The sequence below is a fragment of the Neolamprologus multifasciatus genome, chromosome 11, assembly GCF_963576455.1.
Source record: "Neolamprologus multifasciatus chromosome 11, fNeoMul1.2, whole genome shotgun sequence".
Classification (NCBI taxonomy): Eukaryota; Metazoa; Chordata; class Actinopteri; order Cichliformes; family Cichlidae; genus Neolamprologus; species Neolamprologus multifasciatus.
Window position 1 is genome coordinate 13,305,665 of NC_140449.1, and position 27,121 is coordinate 13,332,785.

The window sequence follows — 27,121 nt, forward strand, 5'->3', positions numbered from 1 at the left end:
GGCTTTCGGACCAAAGAGACAGTTTTTATTTCATCTTTTTCCTTCAGTCAGTCACACTCGTGTATATATAAAACCATTGTGCCAAGCTTCAAATAACACATGTTGTCTTTAAGAACCTCTTACATGAATTCCTTCAGTATGTCCTTTAATTGTATCCATGTTAACTGCCGTTCTGTCTTTCAGTCCAAACATAAAGTTTTAGCACTGGCGTTTAAAATCTTATCCCGTGTGATGTCTTTTTGCTGTCTTAGCAGTATTATCTACTTTATAAAAATATATTCAGGGTTGTAAAGTAATTTTGCTTAGTGCTAGATTCTGTGCCAAAGTGGGCTTAATATTGAAGAAACACAAACAGACTCTTATTTCACTCCCCACCCTTCACCTCTTCCCCAGCATACACCACACACGCGCGCACACACACACCTGAAGAGACCATATAAACATAAGGAAACCTGCATTACAAATTACTGCACATCATAGAAATTGTGCAGCAAGCTTTTTAAAATACCAGTGCTGCCAGTGAGGCGCTTTGTAATTTATCCCTTCACGGCTGTTAGCTGCGCAGCGCAACGGTGATTTATTTGGTTTAAGAGAAGTTTTGTTTAGAGAGATAATGAGCAGGACTTCTCTTTAATGATTTAACACGGCGCAGTGGAAAAGAGAGAGAAAGGGGGGTGGGAGGATAAAAAGCACATATATTTTTCATATCTTTAACTGCACTGCAGAGAGGAAGGGAAGGAAGGAGAGAAAGATGCATTAGCAACAGAAGCTAACAGCCTTTAACAACCGGCGTTTTTTGATTCATTTTGTTTTGTTGTGTAAAATGAGACTTTTTCACCTCCTCCCAGCACAGCGTAATTTTAGTATGTAATGTATTTCATTTAAAATGTGTCTCAGGACATGTTCTGTCTTCGTAGCGGATAGTGCTCGGCACTTTTGTTTAATCCATAAAAGTGAATCATATTTGTGCTGATGCCACACATGCTATGCCAAGCTTTTAGAAATCTGTTTTGAAAACTGCTCCAAGTTGTCCTGTACCTTGTTCTTTTCTTCTCCATCTCACTTTTCATCTCGACACCAAATACGGCATTATTCTTTCTTGTTCAGCATTTTCAAGTTTCTTCTCTCGCTCAGGATTTAAATCCCAAATTAAAGGAGTTAATTAGAAAATATAATGAAGCTGAGTAGCATAATATGCAAACAGTGCTATGACGCTCAGAGCTGGGGGCTCTGTTAACGCCGAAACTGCCATCGGCGCATAGCGATGATGATATCAATAATAGATTACTTCATCAATCGCCGTTCTCTTGAAGATGGAAATGCGCTGTTGGGAAGGGACTGAATTTTTATTTTTCATTATTATAATTTTTTTTTCTCCCCCTGCACTTTCTCTCTCCCTTCCTGTAGCTTGAAAATGTCTGTTTCATCTCACATTAGCGTGTGCTCTGCATAAGTGCAGGTGGAACTTGCTCTCCCTCTAAATGATCCTTTAATGGAACAGTGTGCACTGGAGCTGGGAACTCTATGGGGCGCTGCCACTGTCGATGAGAACTTCTCCTCAATCAATCCGTCAAGCCCCATCACCTGCCTCAGCAGATGATCCAAAAAAAACCCTTTGGAGAGGCGAAGTGAGCTTTTTATGTACCTCCCTCTAAAACTAGAGGACGCGCGCGGGCCTGTGCGCACACACGAGCGGCGGCGTCACAAGTGAGAGGTGTCTGTTTCAGTGAGAGCCCCGACGTTGATCTGTCGTCAGAGAAACGCTTTGCCTCTTTTATTTTTATCGGGATCATCTTAGAATAGATCAAGCGCTTGCTTTAGCTCAAAAACACAAAATCAGTCTGGATGCTTTATTTGTTTATTTTTTCCCTCCCTAATATCTGTTACGTTATGGGATGTTTCCATAAGTGGATCTCCTATAAGCCTGAGCAATATTGATGTGAAGTCGCCTCTCGCTTCTGTCAAACAGAGCGACAACACCGCAAACTGCATTTGCCTTTGGTTCTCACCTTAGTTCACGTTCACTCCGACTTATCCAGATACTCCATCATGATTTCTCATATTCCTTTATTTCCCTTCTTTCCCTCCTGTGGCTTTTCTTTTTCCACCCTTCTATCACCATCTATCTCCACATCTGCAAAATTTGACATCACATTTAGTTCTCCCCCATCTACCGCTATGGGCTCACTTGCAGAACATCCATTAAACTCAGCCTGTAAACTCAGCAGAATCCCTCCTTTCTGAGTCCTTATTCTTGATGTCTGCCTGTCTGTCTCTGTGTCAGAAAAGCAAGTCGCTCTCTCTGTCAATAAATGTCTTATCTTCCAACTTCTGGTTCCTGTCTGTTTATCTGTCTGTCTGACATGTCGGCAGCTGTCTCGGCGCTCCAGGGTTGCTGTCAGCCAAGTGTTGGTTTCTGTTCTTCTGTCAGTTCACCTGCCTGTCAAAGCTTCGCAGATTAGACATGTCAACTTACCTCCAGGTTTTCCGCTTCTCTGGGATGGCTTCATAAAAAATAAATAAATAAATAAACAAGGAAAAAGCACATTGTGTTTACTCTGAAGAGTGAATTAGTTGTGGCGTAGTGGGGTGTTTTTTTTTTTAACTCCTATGGCTCTTCCTATTTGGTTGTAAGCATAGCATGTGTTTGTAGCATCCTTGAACTAATAGTGTTTAGTTTGTGCAGCATGTCTGCTCCATATGGAGCATTGTCATTAACTGCAATGATGTTATACATTAAACACATGCATAGTACTGTGTGATGCCATTTGTGTTTGGTGTGTCTGCAGTAATCTGCCATCACAGGTGAAACTCAGCTGATCATGTGGGACTTGGATCTAATAAATCTTGAACAATAGTTATTTTATAATGAAAAGCAGGAAGACCAGCCATCAGAAAGAATTGAGTCTATACTATGAAAACTCCAAAAATGCCTTATGTGTCCGATGGAAAAATACAGCTGCTGCTATTACATTTTGTTTCATGGCGGTAATGTCTTTTTACTCATGAATATACTGTTTTTACAGGCAGACGTATCGCAGTTGTTGTGGTTTGCGTCAATGCGACGTGTAGCTACATTTTTCAGAAGGTGCATGTCAGATTACTCTGTAGGCCATGCTGTTAGGTTATGGCATAGGGTATAGAAGTAGTATGAATCAAGCATTACGCTGTTGGAGTGCGGAGGTATGAGGATGTATTGAAAAGGAGAAACTGAAGATGGAAGTGAAGGGAGATAAAGGAAGCTGAGATGGAGGGAGGAGTGTGCAGAGGGGAGCTACCTGCTGCTGATGGCAGTCAGAGTCAGTGAAGGATGGAGGGCGATCCAGCTGTGACATTAAAGCAGCAGGTGGAGGCCATCATTAGGGCTTGCACAGGAGGCTGGATGAGCCCGCACACACTCATTTCTTTGGGGCCCAGCGGACCACTGCAGAGCCTGTGTGTGTGTGTGTGTGTGTGTGTGTGTGTGTGTGTGTGTGTGTGAGCTGAACCATAGTGCCATAACTTCAGAGTTCAACCCTACCTCCCGTTTCGTCTTTTCCCCGATGGAACTGCTCTTCCTTGCCGAGGTTTTCGGTGGTTTCGCCCAGTGAGGGTTGAGCAGTTCCTACATATGGTAGCTCTCGTAATGGCTTTTCAGTTACCTTCTAACCAAGTAAAGTACACGTCTTTGTTTGACTTCAGCTTCATTTTTCACCTCATAGCTTTTCCCATGTTGCGTTCTGTTGTTGCCATGCACAGCAGGCAACAACCTAGATGCTCAAGCATCTTCCCATTGTTCATTAAAATGTTTTGGAGAAAACTCTGACTTAGAAAACAGATTCTGTCTTCACTTTTTTTGACGCACATGTAGTAACAGTGCATGAGCTTAGCGATGTAACTTGAATACAGTCACGTCAGTGTTTCTGCAGACTTGTCTGATTATATGTTGACACTAGTTTCTGTTTGACATTGAATTTGAAGTTATTTCTGACTTAACAGCTGTCCATTTCTGCCACTATGAGCACTGGCTCACTTCCCTTGCATTGCCTCTCTATTAATAGAAAGATGATAATACTCACGTGGGTTGTTGACAGTCAAGTGTCACTGTCAAGACCTAATGAAACAAGTTGAAAGCAACTCAAGAAAAAGTTGGAAAACTGTCCTCTGTCCAATCTGGCTCCAACCCACAACGCCTCGCGTACAGCTGTTGGAAACAGGACTGTGTGATTTGGGGGCGGGTGGCCACGGTACGTCTAAGCGGAGATTTGCTTGAGGCCTTTTCTTAGATCTCCCATCCCTTCTAGACCTTTACATGGGCCTATCCAGGAACGCCATTAGGCAAATGAAGTTGTTTGTATCAAATATTGACATGTTATCTCTTCATCGTCAGGCAGCGGGAGGGAAGAAAAAGAGAAAGATTGTAACTGTGGGTAATTGAGCCGTGTCTCCCCTGCTTATCGGTAAAGCTTTGGCACGTCACGGACCTAACGAGCTGTGGCGCGCCGATTAGTCTGAAGGGAAAGTCGAACGTGAAACACCAGCGCCTCGGTTTTTCTTTTTCTTTTTTTTTCTTTTTTCATATCTGCAATGGATATTATGAGCCTCCCTGGAGGGCAGAGGCACAGCCTTATTAGTTCAATTCATGGGGGGAAGAGAATTGATATGGATGAATGGCATGTTAAAGTATCCCTTTGTTACAATAACCATCAAGGCTGATGGCTTGGGCTGATGATGCAGCCCAAGGCAGCAGGACGACAAGCTGAGGCCTTGACCTGGATGGCAGAGGATGCACACACACCAGGGGCAGGGGGCTGATTACAGACTGCCTTAAACAAATGGATTTGCCCCTTTAACATTTAGATATGGGATCTTTCTGTGTGTAAAAGTGTGTGCGTGTGTATGCATGAGAAATTGGGGACTTGTGGTGTCTTTTTGTGAGCAACGATTGCTATTTATCTGTTTTTGTATCACTATTTGTGCATATATGTGTGTTTGTTCCCTGCTTCCTTATCAGAGCCATTTATGTGTATTAGATAATCACATGGGGACAGCTAATTGCGATTTTGTAAGTTTGTGTCTTTGGAATTTTCCATTTGTGTATGGTTATTTAGGTTTGCATGTGTGCTTATTGCACATTTATGCATTTTAAGATCCATTTGTGTGTGTGTGTGTGTGTGTGTGCAGCCTGTGCCAGGTGCCTCCACAGGGCATTAACCGTCTTGCACTCGTGCCACTCGGAGAATAATCCAGTAAAAAAAGGGGTGAGATGAGAATCTCTCAACATGCCAGTTTAATTTGTACCCCTTGCTATCAAAGAATGCTAATTAAAATCATATTTTGCATATGTCTTGTCTTTCATGCGCATATGCAAATTGCCCCTGTTGCCTTTCAGCACTCTGTAATTAGGTTTATGAAGGACAGCTGTAATACATAATTAACAGAAATGTTTGCAAGCTCTTTTTTTCTCCACGTCTAAACACGACGACTTAAACAAGCACGCGTGAAGTGTTCCAAGGCCGTGCTATTCTCTCAAATGTATTGATTAATTCTTTTAACCCCCCCCCCCCCCCCCCCACCCTCTCAGAAATGTCTTAATTATGCTGTTTGTTTATTTATAGATGATCGTGTCAGTCAGAGGCGCTTCCAGTGGGCCAGAGAGGCTCAGCATTTTGATCTTGCCATTCTCGCCGATTGGAGCATACAGGATTTAGTCATACATTTGCTCCCAGTTTAACTCCAAGGCAGCATTCTGGACGGATGGATGGATTGAGTTAGAGCGGATTGAGAAAATCTTGAGTGATGATAACGAGGCAAAACAGTGGAACATGTTTGAATATTTATGTGGTAGTGTTAGTTAGAGTCTGCCTCGGGGGCCTTGATGACGGACGGGACTCTGGGGCCATGATGGGATGGAGGACATAGCTGTGTGTGTGTGTGTGTGTGTGTGTCCAGACGTTGGAGGAGCTGGGGTAGAGTGGGGTAGTGACATAATTAGTGAAATAATTATGCTTTTGCTTCATGAGAGACTGAAAGCTTCAGAAAGGTACAAACGGGCTCGCTGAAGAGAAAATAGAATGATGTCCTTGCAAAGAAATGAAAAGTGAAAACATCCATATGAAGAAAAAAGAAATTGGGCGGAGCGAGACTCGGGGGGAACCAAGCATGTGCAGCGACAGTGCCGACCACATGACTGTTGGTTCAACTCCCGCTGCCTCTTTTATGTAGCTCCTTCCTCAGCTCTCAGATGTGGTCATTGTCTCTCAGTTGCGCAGTAATGGGAAGTGATGGGTGCTAAATGAAAAGGCCAGGGGATGAAAACACTGGTGAAGCTGCTTGGATGTCAGAGTAGTTAGTCTTGTCATCCGTTCATTATGTTTTCAGATTCTGTTTTGGAGACACGGTAAACTCAGGGCGCTCAACAAAGTCAGGACATTGTGGTCACTGTCAGACGACAGCACCCTGGTATGTTTGAGTGTGTATGCGTGCTACTGCAAGTACTGCAGATACACAAGCTTAGAAATCCTCGCACATGTGTACACATTTGTGCCACACTACTACTACTTCACCTACAGCAGTACTTATTTACCCAAACCCGTTTATTATCAAAAACTACATATGTAAGAGAACGATGGGTTCATGTTGTCATGCAGTTATTTAAAACAGTTGGAAAACAGAAGACAAGCAAAAGACAATCCCTCATAATAAAGGGAAAAATAGATTACCAAAACAAAGACTTTGCAAGGACATCATTCTACATAACTATTATGTTTCAGTTGAGATATTATTTCTAGGACACTTCTGTCTTACTTCTGTGGTGTTTTTTAGCCTTTAATGAGAGAGGGCAGTGGAAGGAAGACAGGAAAGGAAGGCGAGAGAGAGCAGTGGCCTCACATAGTTTAGTTTAAATCTGCACATCAGAAATAACATTTCACAGTGAATACTATGTGAACTGTGAACATTTAAAACTTGTTGCGCCTCTGGCAACACATAGTACTAAAGCCTTTAATGTTAAAACTGACAGTTAAACATCGACAACAGAAAATGCACAAAACAAGGTTTGCTAGAATTCTTCTTTATTAAGTTCAGTACACCAGAGTCAGTGGTCTGACACTTATGGACACTGTTAGAGTGTCAAGAAAAGGTTTCTTAGCACAGTCTACTATTTTATACACTGATTCTTGTATAGCGCTTTTCTACTCTCCCGGAGTACTCAAAGTGCTCTATACAACATACCACATTAACCCAATCACTTTTTTCTAAGCTTTTTGGTGCTTCCTGACTAACATTCATACTCCAGTGGATGCCTCGAAGAGCAACTTGGGTTTAGTATCTTGCCCAAGGATACTTGGCATGCAGACTGGAGGAGCCAGGGATCGAACTTTCCGATCAGTAGATGACGTGTTCTACCTCCTGAGCTACAGCCACAAGTATAGCTGTCGGTTTGATTCTGCATGGAAAGGCAATGAAAAACTCCCCTTTTTTTTAATGCCATGCTACCTGCAGTGGTGACCCCTTGTGAATAAGGGAGTAGCTAGCTAGACGATAAGATGATAAAAACAAAGAAAAGAACAGGGTGACAGGAGTGGCACCCATTCTCTGTAAACTCTTGAGATGGTTTTGTGGGGAAAATCCCAGTGGATCATTAGTTTCTGAAATATCGGCTCGTCTGGCACCACCAACCGTGCCACTTAAATCACTTTTCTTTCCAGTTCTCAGTTTCAGCAGGTCATCTCAACCATAGCTGTATGCCTAAATTCTCAGAGTCACTGGCATGCGATTGGCTGATTAGATGTTTGTATTAATGAGCAGTTGGAACAGGTTTCCACGAGTGCTGATTGGTTCGAATGTGTTTTTAAAGTGGCATAAATTTCATTAAAACTCCTTTGTTAAAAGTATGGCATTGTGTTTTTCGTGTATTGCAGGTGGGCCTTTGTTATGAAGAAACACCTCAGCACCCATCTGCTGGGAAAACACGGAGTTGGACAGCGTAAAGAGAGGTAAATTAAACACATGCAACAGAATTTTCCACACATCATGCTCAGCTTTCAGTTTGGTAGAAAAAATAATTATTTGGATCGCGTGCAGAATGGTTTCTGCGTGTTCCCAACTTTCGTGCATAAAAACCTGTCGGCAAATAAAGAAGTAAACCTTTTTAAAAAGTATTTCTTTACTCGGCTCTCCAAGCATCTGTGTTTTTGAGAAATGAAAGTAAGCGATACAGAAGGCAATTAATTCTAGATGGTGGAGGATGACTGCTACAACCCCGGTGGAGGCCTGCAAGCTTTTAAGCACAAAATTTTCCCACAAGTTAAATTTCAAGTTAAATATAACTTGAGATCCTCCCTTTCCCTAACGAGTTAAATGGCTTTCACTCATTCTGTCTTCCTCGCTCTCTTGCTTGCATCCCTTTCTTCTGTCAAACTTTATCTGGCTCTCTCCCTCATCTTACTTTCTGCTCTCCCTCTTGAATTAGAGATGAATGATGTTTCTTTTACCATTTCTGTCTGTGCACGCGAGTGTGTGTCTCTGTGTATGCGTAATGTCTCCCGCTTGGCCCTGTCTATCAGAAACAGAGCCCTGCTGTCTGCGTGTGTGTGTGTGTGTGTGTGTGTGTGTGTGTGTGTGTGTGTGTGTGTGTGTGTGTGTGTGTGAGTGTGCGTGCGTGTGTGAGAAAACGAAAGATGAGGAGATGAAGTTGTGAAGCCCCCCCTCCTCCACCCTGACAAGTCAAAATGAGACGTTAAACACCTCTCAATCTGTCAAGCAAGCCGCTAAAATAGAAACAGACCCACTTTTTCATTACTCCGCAACCAAATTGATACTTTTGACAACGTGCAGTATTAGATATGACAAGTGGCTTCAGATATGGAAGTAAGCATCCCGACCAGATGCCTCTCCATCTCTCAGACATTATCATCTAAATTCCTACTGTCAGCTGTTCATCTGGATTAGATGGAAACAAATCCTCATATCCTCAACTGCTTCAAGTCTCTGTTTCATCCACATTTGTTTTTGTTTTTTTTGTTATTGTAACCTTTATTTATCCAAGGTCTGCTGACAGAACTCCATGCTTTTTCTTATGTAACAGTATACATACATATGGCCTCTCAGTTACATACATTTACATATGTGACTCGTCCACTACAACCATGTATCCTGATGTTTGCCTTACAGGGAACTTGAACCAATTAACGTGGGGTCCAATATCTTTTCTACACTTGCCACATGTCCACTGAGAAATGAATGAAAAACAGGATGCAGATACAAAAAGGAGATTTAAGAGTACCAGCAGTTTTGCTTTTCTAAAAGGGTTAAATCTTGTTTTTGCTGCGACAGATCAGATGTCTCTCCTGTTTACATTGTCAAACAGCAGTCATATAATTTAACATCTAAAGAAATCATTTTTTTAAAAAAGGACCAAAGTTAAGAGACATCAAATCAGAGAGTTTTACAATCTACATAAAGAGAAAAGACAGAGGTAACAGGCATGCATGAATAATGTCGGACCATCTGCCGTAACCTGAGGTACTGGTCGGCTTGATAGAAAATTCAGAGATGAAAACTGCAGTAGAAAAGGTTTCAGTACTGGGGTGGCATTTCCCATCCCAGTAAATGCAAACAATGCTGTAATTCATGCAAGTTTTTCTTCATTTTTAAACAACTTTTGAAAAGGACTTTGCTCAGAAAATTCTTCAGACTTTGCTTCTCGTTATTTGATCAGAGTAAAGTCTTGATCACTGTCTAGACGTCTTTTCAAAAACTATACTTTCTCCACAGTAATGGTAACAAAAAGTATCGCCTCTGAAAAATCACTTAAACATTTATTAAATCAATCACATTTGCTTTATTAGCGTCTTGTCTACAAGGCCAACTGTGAAAGCAAAGGAACTATGTCAGGCTGCAGTACACAGCTGATGCCCTGTTGGCCAGACTGGGTAAACTTTATATTTTTTTCCCATCTTTGCTTTCCTTTCATGTCTCAGTTTATTTCTGATCTTTTTTATAACATTTATAAAAGAGATCAGAATTTATCATAACTTAAAAGGTAAAGCTTTAAAGAGCAACAATTTTAACATCCAGACTGCAGAAGCGATTGCTGACAGTGTCCAACTTAAATTCTGTTTTGCTACCCCAATAATATTGGACTTATACATGATTTGTAATTTAAAAAAATCACAACAAAAAACAGAACACTACACCTGATTTAAATATGGAAGATTTTCCTACTAGTTGCTTCCTGTGTGCTTTGGTACCACACAGCTTCAATTTTTAGATTCCCATTCAGTCCCATTCTGACTTGAACTTGTGAGTGGCACAAATTTAAAAAAGAGACCAGCCAGATTTATAAACAGGTATGTTTTGTGCATGAAATCTGGCATCTTTTTGAGTATACTTCTTGTGTCCCCCACATTAGTGACTTCTTGATAGTTTGAAAAGACTGCTAAAACTCATGAAAGCATCAGATTTTAGTTCAGGTTTTGAATTTTTGTGATTATTAAGATGAACTTTATATTTAGTTGACCAGCGCTAGGCTAATGGTTTATCTATGTCTTACTTTTGCCCCCAAATGCAACAAGGCCCTGTGCTAATTTGTGCTAATGCTTAATTTCAGCGTTTCAGACTGCAGTTTGTGGAGAAGCCGCTAGAGGATGTCTTCAGACACAAGTCAATCCCACTAGACACCAGTGTTAAAATGCCCTGCTTTAAAAAGCTTTAAAAAGTATGTTAACAGTCTGATAGTCCCAGAGCTAGCAAAATTTAAGGTTTGTTTGCTTCAACTGAAAGATGTAGCGGCACAGTCAGCTGTATAACAGCCAATAATGGTCGCCTAGGCCTCACTTCTTCTAATTTGAGTCATAAAACTGGAACTACTGCCCATGTTGGAGCCTTTTGGAGGATTATCAGTGGAGCCAACTGACAAATAACATGACGTGCTGTACAGGACAGGCCAACCACAAAGTTCTTCAGTTTAACATTTGATAGTTCTTCTGTTATTTTGGTATTCTGTTACTTAGCATTAATTAGCAGATATGCACACTGTGGATGCACCTCTACCACGCTAGCTAGTGTTAGCTGACTTAGCACCACCACCCTCTAATCCACATGTGGCCACCTGTCATGCCTAACACTAACATGGCAGTGACTGGAATGATAATATTGATACTTTTAAATGAGCTGGAGTGTGTTTAGCTTAAGAGATAGGAACAAAAATAACCTACATTTTGCTAAACTCTAAAGTATTATGCCAGATATCATTACATAAGCACACACATAAATTAACAGATACTGCACCTATATTAACATATGTGTAGTAGATATTTTAGTTATGTTAATGGACAAGTGCAAAGAAACTCTTTACTTCCACTTCTACCAGCAAAAGCTCATTCTTTTATCTCTTATTTTCTCTCATTGTTTATTGCACTCCTTTTAAATATGTGCAGACGTGCGCACAGCCGCCCTCACACACACATACGTACACACACACACACACACATACCCCTACATGCACACTTAGACGGAGGACGGCCACAAGGTTTGTTCTATTTAAACCTGTAAAACACGGTGTCATCATTTTTCTGACAGTCCCGCAGACAGAATTTATCTCATCATTAATTAACCATCATATTTCTAACACAGTGCAGCTTAATTAGCACAAGGTCATTGGGGAGGGCTTTTTAAGTGGAACAAATTTGGGCAAGTGTAAGAGAGGAGGCAGAGGATGGAGGACGGAAGAGGGAGAAGGAGCTGAGAGGAGATAGAAAGAGATGGGATGACAAAGAGACAGGCAGAGAGGGAGAGATGGTTTGGGCTGACCTGACAGTGCTGCCTTGGTGATTGATAACTGCACTGGTTTTGAAAGCCCAGACCTGGAGACGAGGACAGTAGCTGAGGGAGAAAGAAAGACAGGGAGAGGTAAAGGATGGGGACTTGTGCACGTGTGTGTGTGTGTCTGTGTGTAGGGGTGGGTATCTGAACCAGCAACTGGGGACTAGGGGGGTGGGGGGTGAGAGGCAATGGGGGTTGTTGGGGAGAGCCAATTGCAAACATATGCTGGCTGGCAGGCGGTGGAGAGATGGATTGCAGTGGGACAGTGTCAGAGAGGCAGTTTCATCACCATCTCTACAGCCCTGTTCACCAGGTATTTTTAGAACACTGGGGAGATCTGTTAGTCAAAGGAAGAGAGGAGGAGGAAAAGACCTGAGTAGCCGACGGTTACACCGGGTCCCACTTAGCCAAATCTGTCTGGGATCTCAAACGCCAAGTTGTTTTGCGGGGGTATCTGTGAGGAGGACTTCTACTGATGTGAATTTTAAGCCTGACATTGCCGACAGTTTTTCGTATCACGCTTCTTGTGAAGTTCATCATCCAATCTGTTTGGCCTCCTTCGGATCAAAGAAATTTGGAAGCTGGCAGTTTCACTGAAGTGTAGATGGCTTTTCTTGTTTTCTAAATTGTTAATATGAAATTTAAGCTGAACTAAAAGTGTATAATAAGGACCACTACAAATCTTCTTGTCATATGGAGACCACTTTCTTTCCCTGCTTCTGACCCAGGGTTGAAGATGACGGAACAACACAGATCTAAATGATTTTTTTCATATGAAGAGTTATAAATATAAATTATGCCGATATCTCTATGATATTCTCTTTTCCTCTCTCCTCTTTCCTTACCATCACGTCCTACTAATGAATGTGTTGGGCAGCGGTGGGCTAGCAATGGTCAGATCTGACTTAATAGTAAACGGCTAATATTAGACACTTATATTGTTCTAACCCCAGTGGGGAGAAATAAATGAGGAAGATGAATTGGAGGGGAGGAAGGGTGTGATGACAGACTCCCAACTATCTGACAGGTTCTGGGCGAGAGAGAAAGAGAGAGCGAGATAGAGCCTGAACTGTTATAAAGTGACACAACTAGGTCTTCGTCTCAGTCACACCACTACTCCTCACTGCAGGCATCGAGCGGAGATGAGGGCTTTTTGTCCTTTTATCTGCTCGCATGTTTGCGCTTTCTCAAAGAAATATGCTTAGGAGGACCACGTGTCCTCCTAGTTTTACAATAATCTGGCTGCACGGTGTCTGACTTAATAGCTCGCAGTCATCTCAAAAGGTTTACATTGTAATATTTTGCATTACAGCTCGGGATGATAATAAGAATTTGTTTCTTTTCTTGCGCCCACTTGTAATATCTCACTGAGTTGAGTTATCCGTGTTCCTCAGCCCATTTTCATCTGAATACATAATCTCCTTTATTCGGTTAACGGATGCAGGGTCTGAGCAAGCCTAGTGGGAAAAAATTATTGCAAAGTGTCTGAAATGTGTAAAAGTATCCCTGCTGGTTTTGATTTTGATTTAGTTTTACACATCAAAAATGCTCACTCGCAGGAGAACAATAGAGTTATCCTGATTATGAAAGCAGCTAGAATCTGGCGAGGTTGCAGTCATCGGTTTTGAGTGTTTGGTGTTAACTAGTACAGCAAAGACTAACAGCCCCTGAGGAGAAACATGGAGGGACAATCACATTTGAAGTCAGTAATGAATAATGAGCATCACATCTTTTAAGTAACAACCCTGATACTTTATATATGAACAAGTGACTTCATACTGGAAATGATTTCTGTATATATGTGTGTTTCAAGATTTTTAGGGAACTTATCTAGGACTGTTTAACACAGCGCGATTTCTTTTCCCTTTATTCGTTATTGTTGTTATATATTACCCTCATAAACTTGGTGAACCTCTCGGTGTGTTCTCTGTTGTTCTGTGGGGTCTGCAAGCACCTTAAATCCACCCTTTAATAACAGGGGAGTGGCTCGAGAGCGTGACAGACAGCATCGACCTTGACTCAACTGCTTGTAATTAGTTCTTTGAAAACAGGGTGCCAAAAGACTACTGACCTGTCTCGCATACCTGTTTTCATAGGTAATTGTTAAAACGCCTGCCATTTTCACGCTTGTAATAATAAACTCCTTGAACTAATACACTCATCACTCTTGAAACAGCAGTGCTGACAACCCAGAAGAAAGATATATTTGTTTTAAGTAGATGGGGTGGGGTGGTGGGACTGTAACACGTGATACAAGCAGCTGGAGAGAGTGATTTCAGTGTTTTGGGAGATTTCTGATCGCAAGTGCAGTTGCTATTTTTTGTTTCTCCTAGCACTGCTGTATGTCTGTGCCAAATATGCGGGTGGTAAAATCCCTCCGAAGGAAACAGGTGAAAAGGCATGAACAACAATCCAGAAATAGCTAGCATGATGCATGCAGGCCAGGTGTGATGACTAACAAAACGAAGGCAGGGATATTCAGAGCATCCAGCATTACATGACTGCAGTGAGACGTGTGCGGAAAATATGCTATAAATTTATTTGTCCCACTTTTTTTTTCTTATTTTTTTGCATTTGTAATCAGTGTATATTCTGATGTGTAGAATAAAATCAGCTGTAAAAATACCACACAGTATCAGAAGTGAACAGCAATTCCATGACGTTATTTTAAGCTTTGAAAATTGCCCTGATGTGTCGGTGAACCACTATTTTACTCTAGATAATGCACTGAAAATATTTTTATATGTTCACGTGACAGAATTGATACATAATTTGCTGTGCCAGGGGCCAAACTTGGCCGAGCAGGCATCTGGCTTCGGGGGTGCTGGGCTCCGGGCTCGCAGCCGCATCCCAGCGTGCCATGCAGTGCGGCCATATTGCCCCAACACAGAGGGCCGAGACCGTCCAGCCTGGAATCGAGGAGCGGGGGCGGAAGAGCCCTGCCTAGAGCCAGCATGGTGGCAATATGGACCGCACGGAGCATGCAGGGGTCAAGTCACACAAAAACCACGAACCAGTGTGTGTGTGTGTGTGCAAGGGCATGTGCGTATTTGTGAGAGGGGGAGAGAAAGGAGAGAGTTAGTGGTGTGATGGGGAGATAAAGAGTAGATAAAGACAACCCCTAATTCATTAGAATAAATCCTTTCCCTTAATTATTGATAATGAATCTGCTCTTTAATCTTTCTCTTTCTTCCTCCCCTTATCTGCCTGTGTCAGCACTTTGCCTCTCTGGTTTGGTGTTGGGTGGTAAGGCCTAGTTTTCAGCCACCCAAGGGCAGCAGTCAATAACATCCTGTGCTGCTAGTTGTGTAAGCAGGAATGTAAAAACAGCATAAAGAAGCATGGAAGAAAAAAACAGCAGCAAGGTCTTAACTTAAAAGTAGTCAAGGATTTTGAAATATTCTTAAGCATCCCCTGAAAAAAAACAAATCTGCTTTTTTTTCTTCTTTAATAATATGAAAATGGCATAAAAGAATCACAATAGGCCAAAATTCAATGCAATGTACTTCTCAGTCCAATTTGCAGTGAACTGAAAAAGAAAAAGCCTCAATTTTCCCAGAGGTCTGTGCAGTCCACATTTTCCTGGCGAGGTACTGGCAAGGCCTCAGCAACCCCCAGATCACCTTTGTGTTTGCTGGCTGCTTGTTTGAACAGCAGCCAGTGGACAGCTCCTCCCTGTTTACCCTACTCAATATTTCATGGGGAATGAACACTCGCAGAATGAGGGATCGCGTTAATATTGCTGTTAAAATTAAGCGATAATTAAAATTTGTTAGTTTAAAAGCCATCGCAGTCTATAAAAGTTTGATTACTGGAAAATTAGGTGCATTAAGTTTTTATGGATTGGCCTGTGCTATCGCTTGGGAACGATTTTTATGCACTTGTCATGGGCATATGGTGCAGAATTGTGTGTGTACGTGTGTGTTTGTAGGGGTGTGAGAGAGGCATGTTGCTTCTCTGAAAAGCTGACACAGTTTAATGCTAAAATCTCTACCCCTTGTGGTCTTACTCAACATTAGTTAAAGCCCAGTAATACCAGTGCTTGAGAGGCACTGCCGTGACAAAATGCCAATTATAAATTTAAGCTGGTGTCTTCAAGCAGAGCGGTCAGAGGTCGTGCACGCTGTAGCCACTTTATGGGTATCAGTGCTGTTACATCAGCGCTTCTATAGAGGCTGTGTGTTGTTGTTGGTCACTCTAACATCCAGCTCCTTGTCGCAGGGTGCAGCGGGGTCCTATCGACTCCTATTACTAATAATAATTATAGTTAGGAGTCGACAGCTCGTCCAAGAGTTGGAAGCCACTCGTCATGTCAGAGCGGCGTGACCTTGACTTGCAGAATTAATCTGCAGCAGTAGTTCATCTTCTCATAGCAACACCTACCTCATCTGGGTAGTGCAGCGTCGAGAGTCCCTCCAACTTTTTAAGTTTTCCTTTCCCTAAGAATGATGTCACCCACTGCTGAAGCCCAAGTGACATTACTCAACCAGACAAGAACAGAGAATGTGCACAGTTCACCTTCGTATTCATTTCACATCCTGTGGCAGAAAACCAGGCAGTTATTCAGTGACACAATTGTGCGGCTAACTGTTGACAGCGGTGGACATTATGCACAGTGGGACAGTGGAAAAACTGGGCTGTTGCCAGCCTGTTTTTCTTCTCTATTGAAACATCAGACTGTCATAGCAGAAACGGATGTTGCCAGGCATCACTAATGAACCAATTAATCAATGAATTAGCTGAGCAGCGATTAAATTAATGTAAGCTGGACGGGCAAGCGGCAGTCGTGGATATATCCTGGGGAAGGTGATTAACACACACACACAGAACAGGCAGCGATCAACAAGGCCACCATTAAGTTGGACAACTTCCTGAACTTTTCTCTTTTCAGCTAAATATGGAACTGCTTAATTCATTTTATTTTTTATGCGGACTCGAGAATTATTATATTTCCCCTTGTGACTGCATGCTGATGCTATTATGCTGTGAAACATTTTTCAGCAGACATTGCCATTTGTGCTTCAATGTATCATTTGTGTGTTGCTTTTATCTCTTTTCTGCCTCCCTATAACATGTTCTAAAGGCTAAGCAACACTTGCCAGTACGTCACAGTTAAGCTTAATAATACGTGAATCTCTAAAGTCTTAGATTGTCAGATTGATCAGACTTTTACATAGTTTAAGTAAAATGATAAAATGATACTCAGGTCCTTACTGTAATTCATCAGACTTTTTTGCTAATCTAAATGCTTAAAGAATTGCTCATGTTTGTATTTTACTACAGATACTTGTGTACCCTGAAAACATACCTGTTCCACACTCACTGATATAAGGCCTTAATGTACAATAGACTTGATGCAGTTTTGCAGTTTTCCCATGTGAGCTGTATTTAGATGTTGGGCATCTTATAGGGCATAGTCTGTACCTGTTTATAAAAGATAGGCAAATTCTGAGTCTTAAGAGTAGTGAACACTAGGCAAAGTGTCTGAATCCTGAAATCTTTTTTGGAATGGCGAAGTGACCCTTCATTTGTTTATATTTTGTTTCCAAGGAGCCAGACTTTCTTGTAATTATTTTAAAATGATCTTGAGCTACAGTTTTCCAGGTTTTCTGATGGTCTTTCAAAGTTTGGACAAACCGTGTTTGTGCGGGTTCTCCCCGGGTATTCCAGCTTCCTCCCACAGTCCAAAAACATGCAATAGTGGGGATAGGTTAATTGGTCAATCTAAATTGCCCATAGGTGTGAATCTGTGAGTGAATGTGAGTGTGAATGGTTGTCTGTGTCTCTATGTGTTAGCCCTGCGACAGACTGGTGACCTGTCCTCGGTGTACCCCGCCTCTCGCTTTATGACAGCTGGGATAGGTTCCAGCATCTCCCCTGGAAAGGATAAGCGGAAGCGGATGGACATTTCACACTAAAATATGAATAAAAACAACAAAACAAAATACCTTATGCAAGAGATGATCCAGTGTCGTATCCACACACAACAGACAACTTAGCAAAGAAAGTGAAAGAAATTAAATTGTATCATTAGGCGCTTTGTTCATAGCAGACTGTCGCAAAAATACATGATTTGTTCCAATTTCTTTAGCTGAATCTATGAAAAATGCCAACGCTAACGAAGTCTGACAAAATAATATTTTTGGACTAACAAGGTGATTCCCAAACAACTATTACCCAGCAACTTGGCATATATCAACATAGTGTGCAGTGTGTCCTTAAAATAACTTGAGGAAACAGTCTCAATGGAAGGGTGGCTGTCAAGATGCTATTATTAAGGAAGGAAATGGGGAAAAAAGCTGATGTGTGCCTAATTACACAAGAGCTGGACTGAAATCAGTGGATACTGGTCTTAAGGAGTGATGAAACACTCCTCGTCCTCTTGGTTCAAATTGTCATAAGTTTGAACCAAAAGGATAAGTACAGAGGAGATCAGGGAGGGTACAACAGTGAGTGTCTACAGCCATTTGTAAAACACAGTGGAGGCTCTGTCGTGGTTGATTAAAAAAAAAAGGGAAAAAAAAAGATGAAATTATGAACAGAAAAAGAAAAGCAAAAGCTTTCAAACATTGATGCACCATGCAGTACCATCTGGAAAGCATCTGATTGGCAGCGGCTCCATTCTTCCGCATAATAATGATCCCAAACACACCACTAACGCAGTAAAAGCATACATGCAAAGAAAAACACACACTCGAACACTGTCAGTCATGGACTGGCCTCCCCGGAACCTGGACCTCAACATTATTGCAGCAGTGTGTGATCATCTTGATACCAAACAGAACAAAAGTCAGCCAACATCCAAAGAAGAACTTTGAATCTCCTTCAAGAACTATTCGTAAAGACTTTTTAAAGAAAATGCAAGAAAGCTTTCCTAAAAGAGTTGAGGTGTTTTGAAGAATAAAGGTGGTCATACCAAGTATTGACTTTAAAGCATATTAGAACTCTACAAACTGTTCTTGCCTTATATGCTATATTTCAATGAATTGCTGTATCTAGTTCCAAATTTTTCTGGCAAAATATAAAAAGATTAAGACGGTTATAGAATACTGTTTTGTTTTGTTTTTGTTGTGTGGTTGTTTTTTTTTTTTAAGGATGTTTTTTCGCCATAAAAATTAGCATCCCAGTTACTAATAGATGCATCTGGGTACCTGAGCTTTACTTCATTGTCCTACTACTGTCTGGTTTAAAAGACCAGGGTGGGGAAGGCCACCCTGGTCCCAAACTTGCTTCAAGGCAGTAATCCACATAACAGCAGTCAATGTTATTGCGACAATGTCCATCTTTTATTTACAGTCTCTATAAAAACTCTATATACTTGGTTTTGTGTCGGCTGTTGTCCAGCACTGTACAGCATCATCTCCCAGTGTTCAAAGTCTCAACCTTCAACCCCCCCACCCACCCACACACACACATTTTAGAGAGAATCTCCCTTGATTATGTGACATCCTCCGGAAGACCGCTGAAGTTGTTTCCTCCATTACTTAGAGAGGGGGAAAAAAAGAGGCCTTTTCACTATTGAGACTGTCACTCTCAATTTAGGCTAACGGTAAGCATGCACAAGGCCCCACCTCACCTGCTCTCACACACACCTCCCACTGCCCCCAAACACACACACCCACGGACACACACCAAACACCACCCCATCCTCCCCTCCCCCTGCAGCAGGTCGCTGTGGTGACAGTTTGATTAGATCATCAATCGTGGCCGTTAACAACGGTTTTCCTGAGCACCTGGACCGGCAGGTCACAGCTGGCTCTGAGCTACCGCTGTCCCCCTGACCCAGCACTCTGCATGTGTGTGTGTTTGTAAGTCGGCTTGCAGATACAAAATTGCACACGCACTTTGTGTCTGTGCCGTACGTGTGTGAGCCCATTTGCAGGGTAAACACGGTCATTTTTACACGGTCATTTTTGGGCACGTGTTCCCGTTTCAATGTTCAGTTCAGACAATGCAACAAAATTCAGTCTAACAAAAAACAACAGCAAGAGTTTTATTCTTGGCTGTGAGATGCCATGTAAAACAAGTTTACAAAAAACAAAATAAATGTTTCTACATGCAGAGAGACTGCTGGAAGAATAAAAATTAGACTGTAGTAATATAGCACACAGTAAAGACCAAAACAAAAAAACAGTACACATCTGTATCTGTGAGTTCTTTACTAGATGCTTCCTAGAGTGCATTGTTCTCTGTGTTTGCAGATACACAGATACCAAGATGTAGCAGTTATGGCTATTCATCTGTAACACCACACACACTCTTTACCATAGCTGCGACGCAGTGTACTTACAAGCACACACAGACATAAATTCACCTGCTTCCCTGCGTTGTCTTCAGCGGCTCTATCGGGTTCCTCATCGTTCTGGTAAAGCAGTTAAATTTATGGGCTAACAATAATGGGACAAAGTGTGTGTCTCATTGCGATTCCTCAGGTATTCCATGATTAGATAAACGTCCCTGGTCTTTTCATAAAGCTTGTTTATGGCAGCGTGGCACCATATGCTACTGCTTCTACCCACCCAGCCACCCACCCAGCCATCTCTCTCTCTCTGTTTAATTCTCTCCCTTTTTCTTTGTCCCTCTCTCTGTTTCTCTCTGTGCTTCAAATACTGCCCTACACTGCCTCTACCAGATGCACGCTAGTCATTATTCTGTGCCAGAGTCCTGGTGGAGAAGCTAAAGTTGTGAATTAACATGTAGGAGTCATTACAAAATGATGATATCCATCTGCACTGTTCATAGGTGCTACTTAGTAAATTGTCTAGGCTGTAGTGGCACTATGTTAACGATATTGTCTGTTTGCTCAGATTTAACTTGTTCTAATATTTTGGTCTGTGTGGTTGCGCTCATACAACATGCCAGAGTCACTGAAGTATGTTTTAATTGTGTTCTAATATTCAAATGATTTCCAAATGCTTTGACTATGCAAACGCAGGCAAAGCAGCAGAAGTTTGGCCTTGTAATTAATTCTCAAAAGCAGCATACCACCCTGTGTGTGTGTGTGTGTGTGTGTGTGTGTTTTTGTGTTTTTGTGTGTGTTTTAAGGGACAGAAAAAATATTCTGCAAAGAAGAGTCAGAGAAACAATTAACTTCTCTAGCCAGGACATGGCAGTAAACACGCGATTGTTCACTTATTGTCTTGTTTGGTTCAGTTGTGTAAGAAGACACAGAGACGCTGAGTTTGTATGCCGTAGACTTTTGTTGTAGTTATTAATGGTCATTTCACATTAACCTCACTCTGCTAATATACTCGACAATGGCCCAAATCACCTGAGCAGCGAGGACGATCGAGGCGGCCCTGTCCCTCTTGTCCAGCCAATGCTATTGCAGCTACACTGCTATCCCCCCTACCCAATGACCAAGATTAATGAAACCTCCGCCGTTTTTAATTAGCATGGCCGCAGTCATCAATTACGTCTGCCCCACCCCAAATACAAATATTGTTATATTTGGGGGGGAAATTCTTGATTTATTTCATTGTGGTGGCCGAAGGAGTGAGATGAATGGCCTCCCATCATGGTCATTTGCAGAGATGAGGAGGAGGAGAAAAGGAAGGGAGAGCGGAGTGGTAGTGGTGGGGGGTTGTAATGTCGCACATACAGTATGGTAGAGGACGTGGACACGACGGGGCCAGGGTAAAGCCAAGTCTGTAGGGAGAGTGCAGTCCGGGTCTCAGTCCCTGTAAAGCGACCTCAACTGTTTACAACCTTAATTAGACTTTCCGTGAACCCAAAGTGGTGTGATGTCAGTTATTCTGGAGCCAAAACGAGTAACAGGTAGTTTTACGCTGTGTAGTTCGAGCACAGATTATAGGACTACTTAACATTTGCAACAGTAATGAATGAGTCACAAAAAATTGTGTACATCATTTTCCTTAAATAAAAAATTGTTGCAGGATCAAAGTTAATTGTGGTCTACTAAAAAGATATTTTTTCTCTTTTAACAAATAATAAAAATACTGCAGTACAGTTGAACAAATAAGTTAATTAAAAAATGAGCAGCAGTGTATTATTCTAGTAATTGAGACTAAGCTGTGTAGTGTTAATCTGGACTAACGAGTCTGCTGTCATACATGGAAATGACTCAGGATGTTCATTTAAACCGTATACGTGAGATGTTACAGTTCCAACATGTCCCCCAAACTGAGTACATTTGGCACTCACATATGCCAGACTCTGACTTTCATCATTGTTATTTTTTGATGATTTTTTTATACAGTGTTTCATCTACTACAGTACTAACTACTCAGTATTAATCTCAAAGGCCTGTCTCATGTAATACTTTAACACAAAGGACACAGTTTGTAAGAACACATTTAAGGGGGCGACATTTTTGTGCAGTGGGTTTTGATTTGTTTTTTCTAGCTGCACTGGCAAACAGGTTAGGCCTCAGTCTTTGTCTTTGCACAGCGTTCCTCCAAACAACTAAGTCCTATTTACTTAGAAGTCCAAATAGATAGTGTTCGTAAAATACTGTGCCGTAGCTCTGAACGTGCTCCATCCAGAGCAGTCATAGTGTTAGTGAGTGTAAATCGCACTCGTGTAATTAAACCCTGCACTGTCCAGTCCAGCTTGTTCTGCTTGTTCTGATATGATGCAGAAATGAAAGGAGGAAATAGTGCAGACGCCATATTTGGCTGTTTATTTATTTTATTTAGTTTTTTTTAGGGGTTTCATGTCTTTGTTGGCTCTCTCTCAAGCTATTCTAGTTTAAATCAGGTCTAGACTTGTTTTTCTTATATTAGCGTTCTTGTATAAATTGAGTTAGGAAGAATAATAAACTCCCCCGAAATCACTTATTCTGGAAAAAAGGGGAAAAATAAAAGAGTGGTTCATGAACGATTAGCCTGGCGCAGCTCCTTTCTGCAGTTTCTCACATTTGCTCAAATCTGACTTCAGTGTGTAGTAATAATAGTGGGACTATGCTGCTTTATGACTTGAAGATGTACTCGGCTCCTTTCTGTGGTTTGGGAGTTTGGGTGTTTGCGCTGCGGTGAGCCACCAGCCATTTCACTTCTGCTGGCCACACACACACACACACACACACACGCACACACAGATTTTATACCCTTACTGTCGTGGCCATCGCCTGCCCACTGACTCAAGAGAGAACGGTGGGAAACATCTTGAATATTTTATGAAGCTCGGGAACCCCACCTCTGTCTTCCCCACCCAGCAAGCCATGGCTGCTGTGTCCAGCAGCGCACACACCAGCAGAAAACAGAAATAATGTTTTAAATGCAATCATTGTCAGGCCCAAACAATGTCATTTATCAAGGGAGCATTTGGGACTGTATAATAAGTTTCACATTATTAATACAATTTTTCATCCTCTGTCAAGCCTATCTGATTTATGGCACGCATGTGATCTAAGGTGATCATTGAATTACAATTCCAGTAATAAGAGGGAGAATGGACCTGGTCTTTTACTTCTGCCCACTGGAGCACAACCCCCACCCCTCTACCCCCGTTACACACACAAACACACGCACACACACATACACACAATCCTAGATAAACACCCTCCAGCTGCAACATACTGCAATTATGCACAACATGCAACGCGGTCACATCAGTCGTATTTGTGTGTAACTTTCACGTTTCGTGGCACGGGGCAAATTTGCTAAATATTTGAGAGTTAAGCAAATATCCCTGCTACCTAATTTCAGTAAGGAATAGGTGGGAAGACGGGGAAGAGAAAACCAAAAAATGAATGAACCTATGCCTGTTAATTAGATAAGGGACAAAGCTCATTATTCTAAAATTATATTGGGGCTGGAGAGTAAATATGAGCGGCCTGTTAAGGGCTCAGTAATGGGACGGGGATGCGAGTCGTTACAAGGCCGAATGATTTACAGCTAGATGCTCTTTGATGTATAGACTGTACCTTTTATTAAGTGGCTGTCGTTACTTTCACTGGCTCAGTCATTTCCCTTTGTGTCTAATCAAAATCCATATCCAGACACTCCGCCATCCTGGCTGCTCCAGATGGGAAAGAAAAAAGTAGTACGGAATATCAGCGTTCCTTCCCCACAGCCAACTCCTCTCCTGCTTCCTCCGCCTGAGCTTTTGCATTCAGCAAATTTGAGCCGAGATTCTTATGATCTGGATAATGCAATCGAACAAGCAACAACAGCAAATAAACAAATGGAAATGTGAAATTCTTTTGAGGTAATTAAATAATAAAGACAGACTCCTATCATAACGTTTTGGATCCAGTTTGAACAAGTATTTGCGCTATTAGCAGTCTTGCTCGGGCTTTATCAGATTAGCTGGTTGTCGAGGGCCCGCTGATCGGCGTCATACATCATCCTGTTTGATTTCTGTTTAGAGCAAATTTGGGGAAGCTGCTAATTGGATTGTGGGAGTCTAGCCCCGGTTAAAGATGGTAAACAGTGGAGCAGGCTTGTCCCCCCAACTCTCAGCCCCACAGGCTTCCAAAACGCCAGCCCTCCTCAGGATCGCCACAATTTATGACACATTTTCCCCGTATTCTTAAAAGATAATTAGGTTTATCACCCATTTCTTTCCCCTCGCAGCCCCTCCCTCTGCTTCCCTTTTGTGTACCTGAGAGAACACAATCGCAGCATAAAAACATAAATATTTCTGCAGCACAGCAGCGCTGGCAGGTGAGCCTAATGAAATTCTAGGAGTGTAATTTGATTTACGAGGTGCTAATGCGGCCTGATATTAGAGAGAAAAAGCTCTGATATGGCTGCCTTGTGCTGTATTTAAGGCCTATCAGAAGCCTGATAAAGAGTATCCTGTCCTCAGCACAGCGGCTGAGTTATTGTTGCAGATATTCATATTGATAGTAATTCTTCCCGACGCAATTTAGTGCCAGCGATATATAAATATGGAGATAATAGTTAATTTTGGTGGCTGCTCAGATTGCAACGCTTTAAATTCAGGACTCGCCAAAAAAAAAGGGAAAAAAAACAACTTTGAGCTGCGAAGCATCTGGACGCTTTTTAAAGTGCCGTTTAAAGGATGGGTGGCGGTGCTGGGAAGAGGCCTTTGACCGAACCGCGTCACACAAATCAAACTTTCAGTACTTTTCAGCGGCTGCTAATTTCAGCAGGAAGCTTTTCGGAGCTCTTGATTTGCAGTTCTTTTGCTTGAAACATTGTGATTAATAGTCTGGAAAAAAAAAACCCTATTAAGCTTTTAAGTTAACTGCATCTGGAAGCAAGATGTCAGGCCAGTGTGTGCGTACACATGCGGGGGGGGGGGCATTTTTATTCATTTTATTAAGCTTTGTGGTGTTGCATTCTTTTACCCAAAAACAAAATAAATTGTAATTTAAGTTTGTGCGCATGCTCGCGTTTACCCTTTGTGCGTTTTAAAAGTGTGTTTGTGGCTACTGAGCTATGGCTCATAATAAAAATAGGCAATAACACGGCCACCACAGAGGGACCTGGCCTTTGCGCCTCCGCTTGCTTCCCTCTCCCCTCCATGCCACCTCGTTGTAGTCATGGCCTCTCCCCATCCCCTAAGTTATGGTCTGAATAACATCGCAACAATATTAAGATAACATTTCCTGATTGTTTGTCAGGCAGCAGGCTCCTTCACCCCGCTTTCATCACGTCCACCGTGTTCATTAAATTGACAATTTGTATTTGCCCTACAGCGGGATAAACAGGAGCTTATCTGATGGGCCTGGTCTTTTATTATTTATTTCATTATCTTTTTTTTTTTTCTTCTTTGCCTTCTCCTCCTCCTCTTTTTCTCGGGATTGAAGGTAAACATAAATCAGCAGCTGCATCTCTGTTGTGTGCCGTTGTTTATATTGCAGTCATATGCAGCGGCACTCCTCTCCGAGGAGATTCATCTACAATGCTCTGCAGACACATGTGGCCTCTTCATGGAGGTTTTAGCTGTTGTTTTGTGTGACATGCTGGCTTTACACTCCTGCTGGTCTCAGTGTGATATAACTCAGTAGCTGTTTCACTTTAAAATGCCCTTCTGCGCAGACCTACTCCTAAGAGAGTCTCCTCTTCTTCTTTTTCTTTATTTCTTTCTTCTTCTTTTTTTTCTCACTGCAGTGTTTGTCCTTTTTGTTTCATGCAGCAGGCCAGGGATGGATGCCTTTGTTCATTTGTATGTTAAACTAGCACCATGTAGGAAACGGATTTGAGTACCCACAGACCACATTGACTACAGCGCATTCTCTGAAGCGTTTCTCCTAAGCGCTGTGAGCGATGATGTTGCCCCGCTCAATATCTTAGCCCGGGAACAAGCCTGTCGTCGGTCAACATAGTGCGCGCAAACGAAAAATAACGAAGCCGGCGCCCTTACTTAGGAAACAGTTGTCCCAGGAATTTAATCTTTTAGCCATTTTTTACCCAACACCCCCCTCTAATCAGGTTTCAATTGACTGCCATTGAAGGAATAGCTTCTCCTCAGACACATATATAGGTCCGAACCCAGTCAGACACCATTTAAGGCTTACTCAGTCTTCCTCCCAATATCTTGGAGAGCTCAGGGCCAAATGATTTAATCTTCATTCAGCTAATTTAGTCTGGATTTAAGCTGCCGGGTTGTCGAAGTGCAGAGTGATGGAGTCTGAAAACAGGATGAGAGAGAAAAGGGATGGGGGGAAGAGGAAAAAAACGGAAGGATGGAGGGAGGGAAAAGAGCAAGCGAGATAAAGTTAGAGCGATGGAGGGAGAAAGAGAGAGGCAATGGAGGAGGAGGAGGTGGGGGCTGAAGATGATGATCCATCCTGACCCTAGTGAATGCTGTCATGTTCCTCCCTCTAGGTAATCTCTCTCACTCACTCGCTATTTTGCATGTGAAAATGCTCTCCTGACAGTTGCATATCAGATAAATTTTCTCTCTTTTTTTTTCCCTCCCCCCTCTTTCCCTTCGCCAAATAAACAACAGTCTTCACTTTGAAGTTGTCTGTTTGTGTCAGTTTGGCTTGAGGCGAGAGTCGGCCTCTCTCCCTCTTTCTGTCTTTGTGTTACAGTGTGAGAGCATCGACAGATTATTTCCTCTTACAGCGACCGGCCAACACAGCACGGAAACCAGGGAGAGAAATTTTAGCCATCCAAAAAAACAAAAAAACAGCCAACATAATTAGTACAGTTGATTTAAAAAATAAATAAATAGATAAGTTTGATGGGCACTTGCAGTCAGGAGGAGCAGAGGTGACACTGCCACTCTTATCTCTGACATCAGAGAATGTTTGTTTCTTGGTTAGAGAATTATTTTTTGCATCTTTTTGTCTTAATCATACTAAAATCGTGCTCTTTTTTAACACTCTGTCATTCAGTTTACATCAACAGCACATGATTACTGTTTATACTAACAC

At 42.0% G+C, this 27,121-nt stretch overlaps 1 protein-coding gene across 2 annotated transcripts in view; it reads left to right on the top strand.

The window, feature by feature from the left end:
* znf407 (zinc finger protein 407) overlaps positions 1 to 27,121 on the top strand; it is a 167,195-nt gene that overhangs the window by 61,102 nt on the left and 78,972 nt on the right. For both annotated transcript variants that reach the window (XR_014876714.1, XM_085176530.1), the window contains exon 5: positions 7,902 to 7,976. Coding sequence is in view for 1 of the 2 variants with exons in the window: in XM_085176530.1 (XP_085032656.1) it covers positions 7,902 to 7,976 (75 nt within the window). In the remaining variant the exon portion in view is untranslated. The remainder of the gene's footprint in view (positions 1 to 7,901; positions 7,977 to 27,121) is intronic.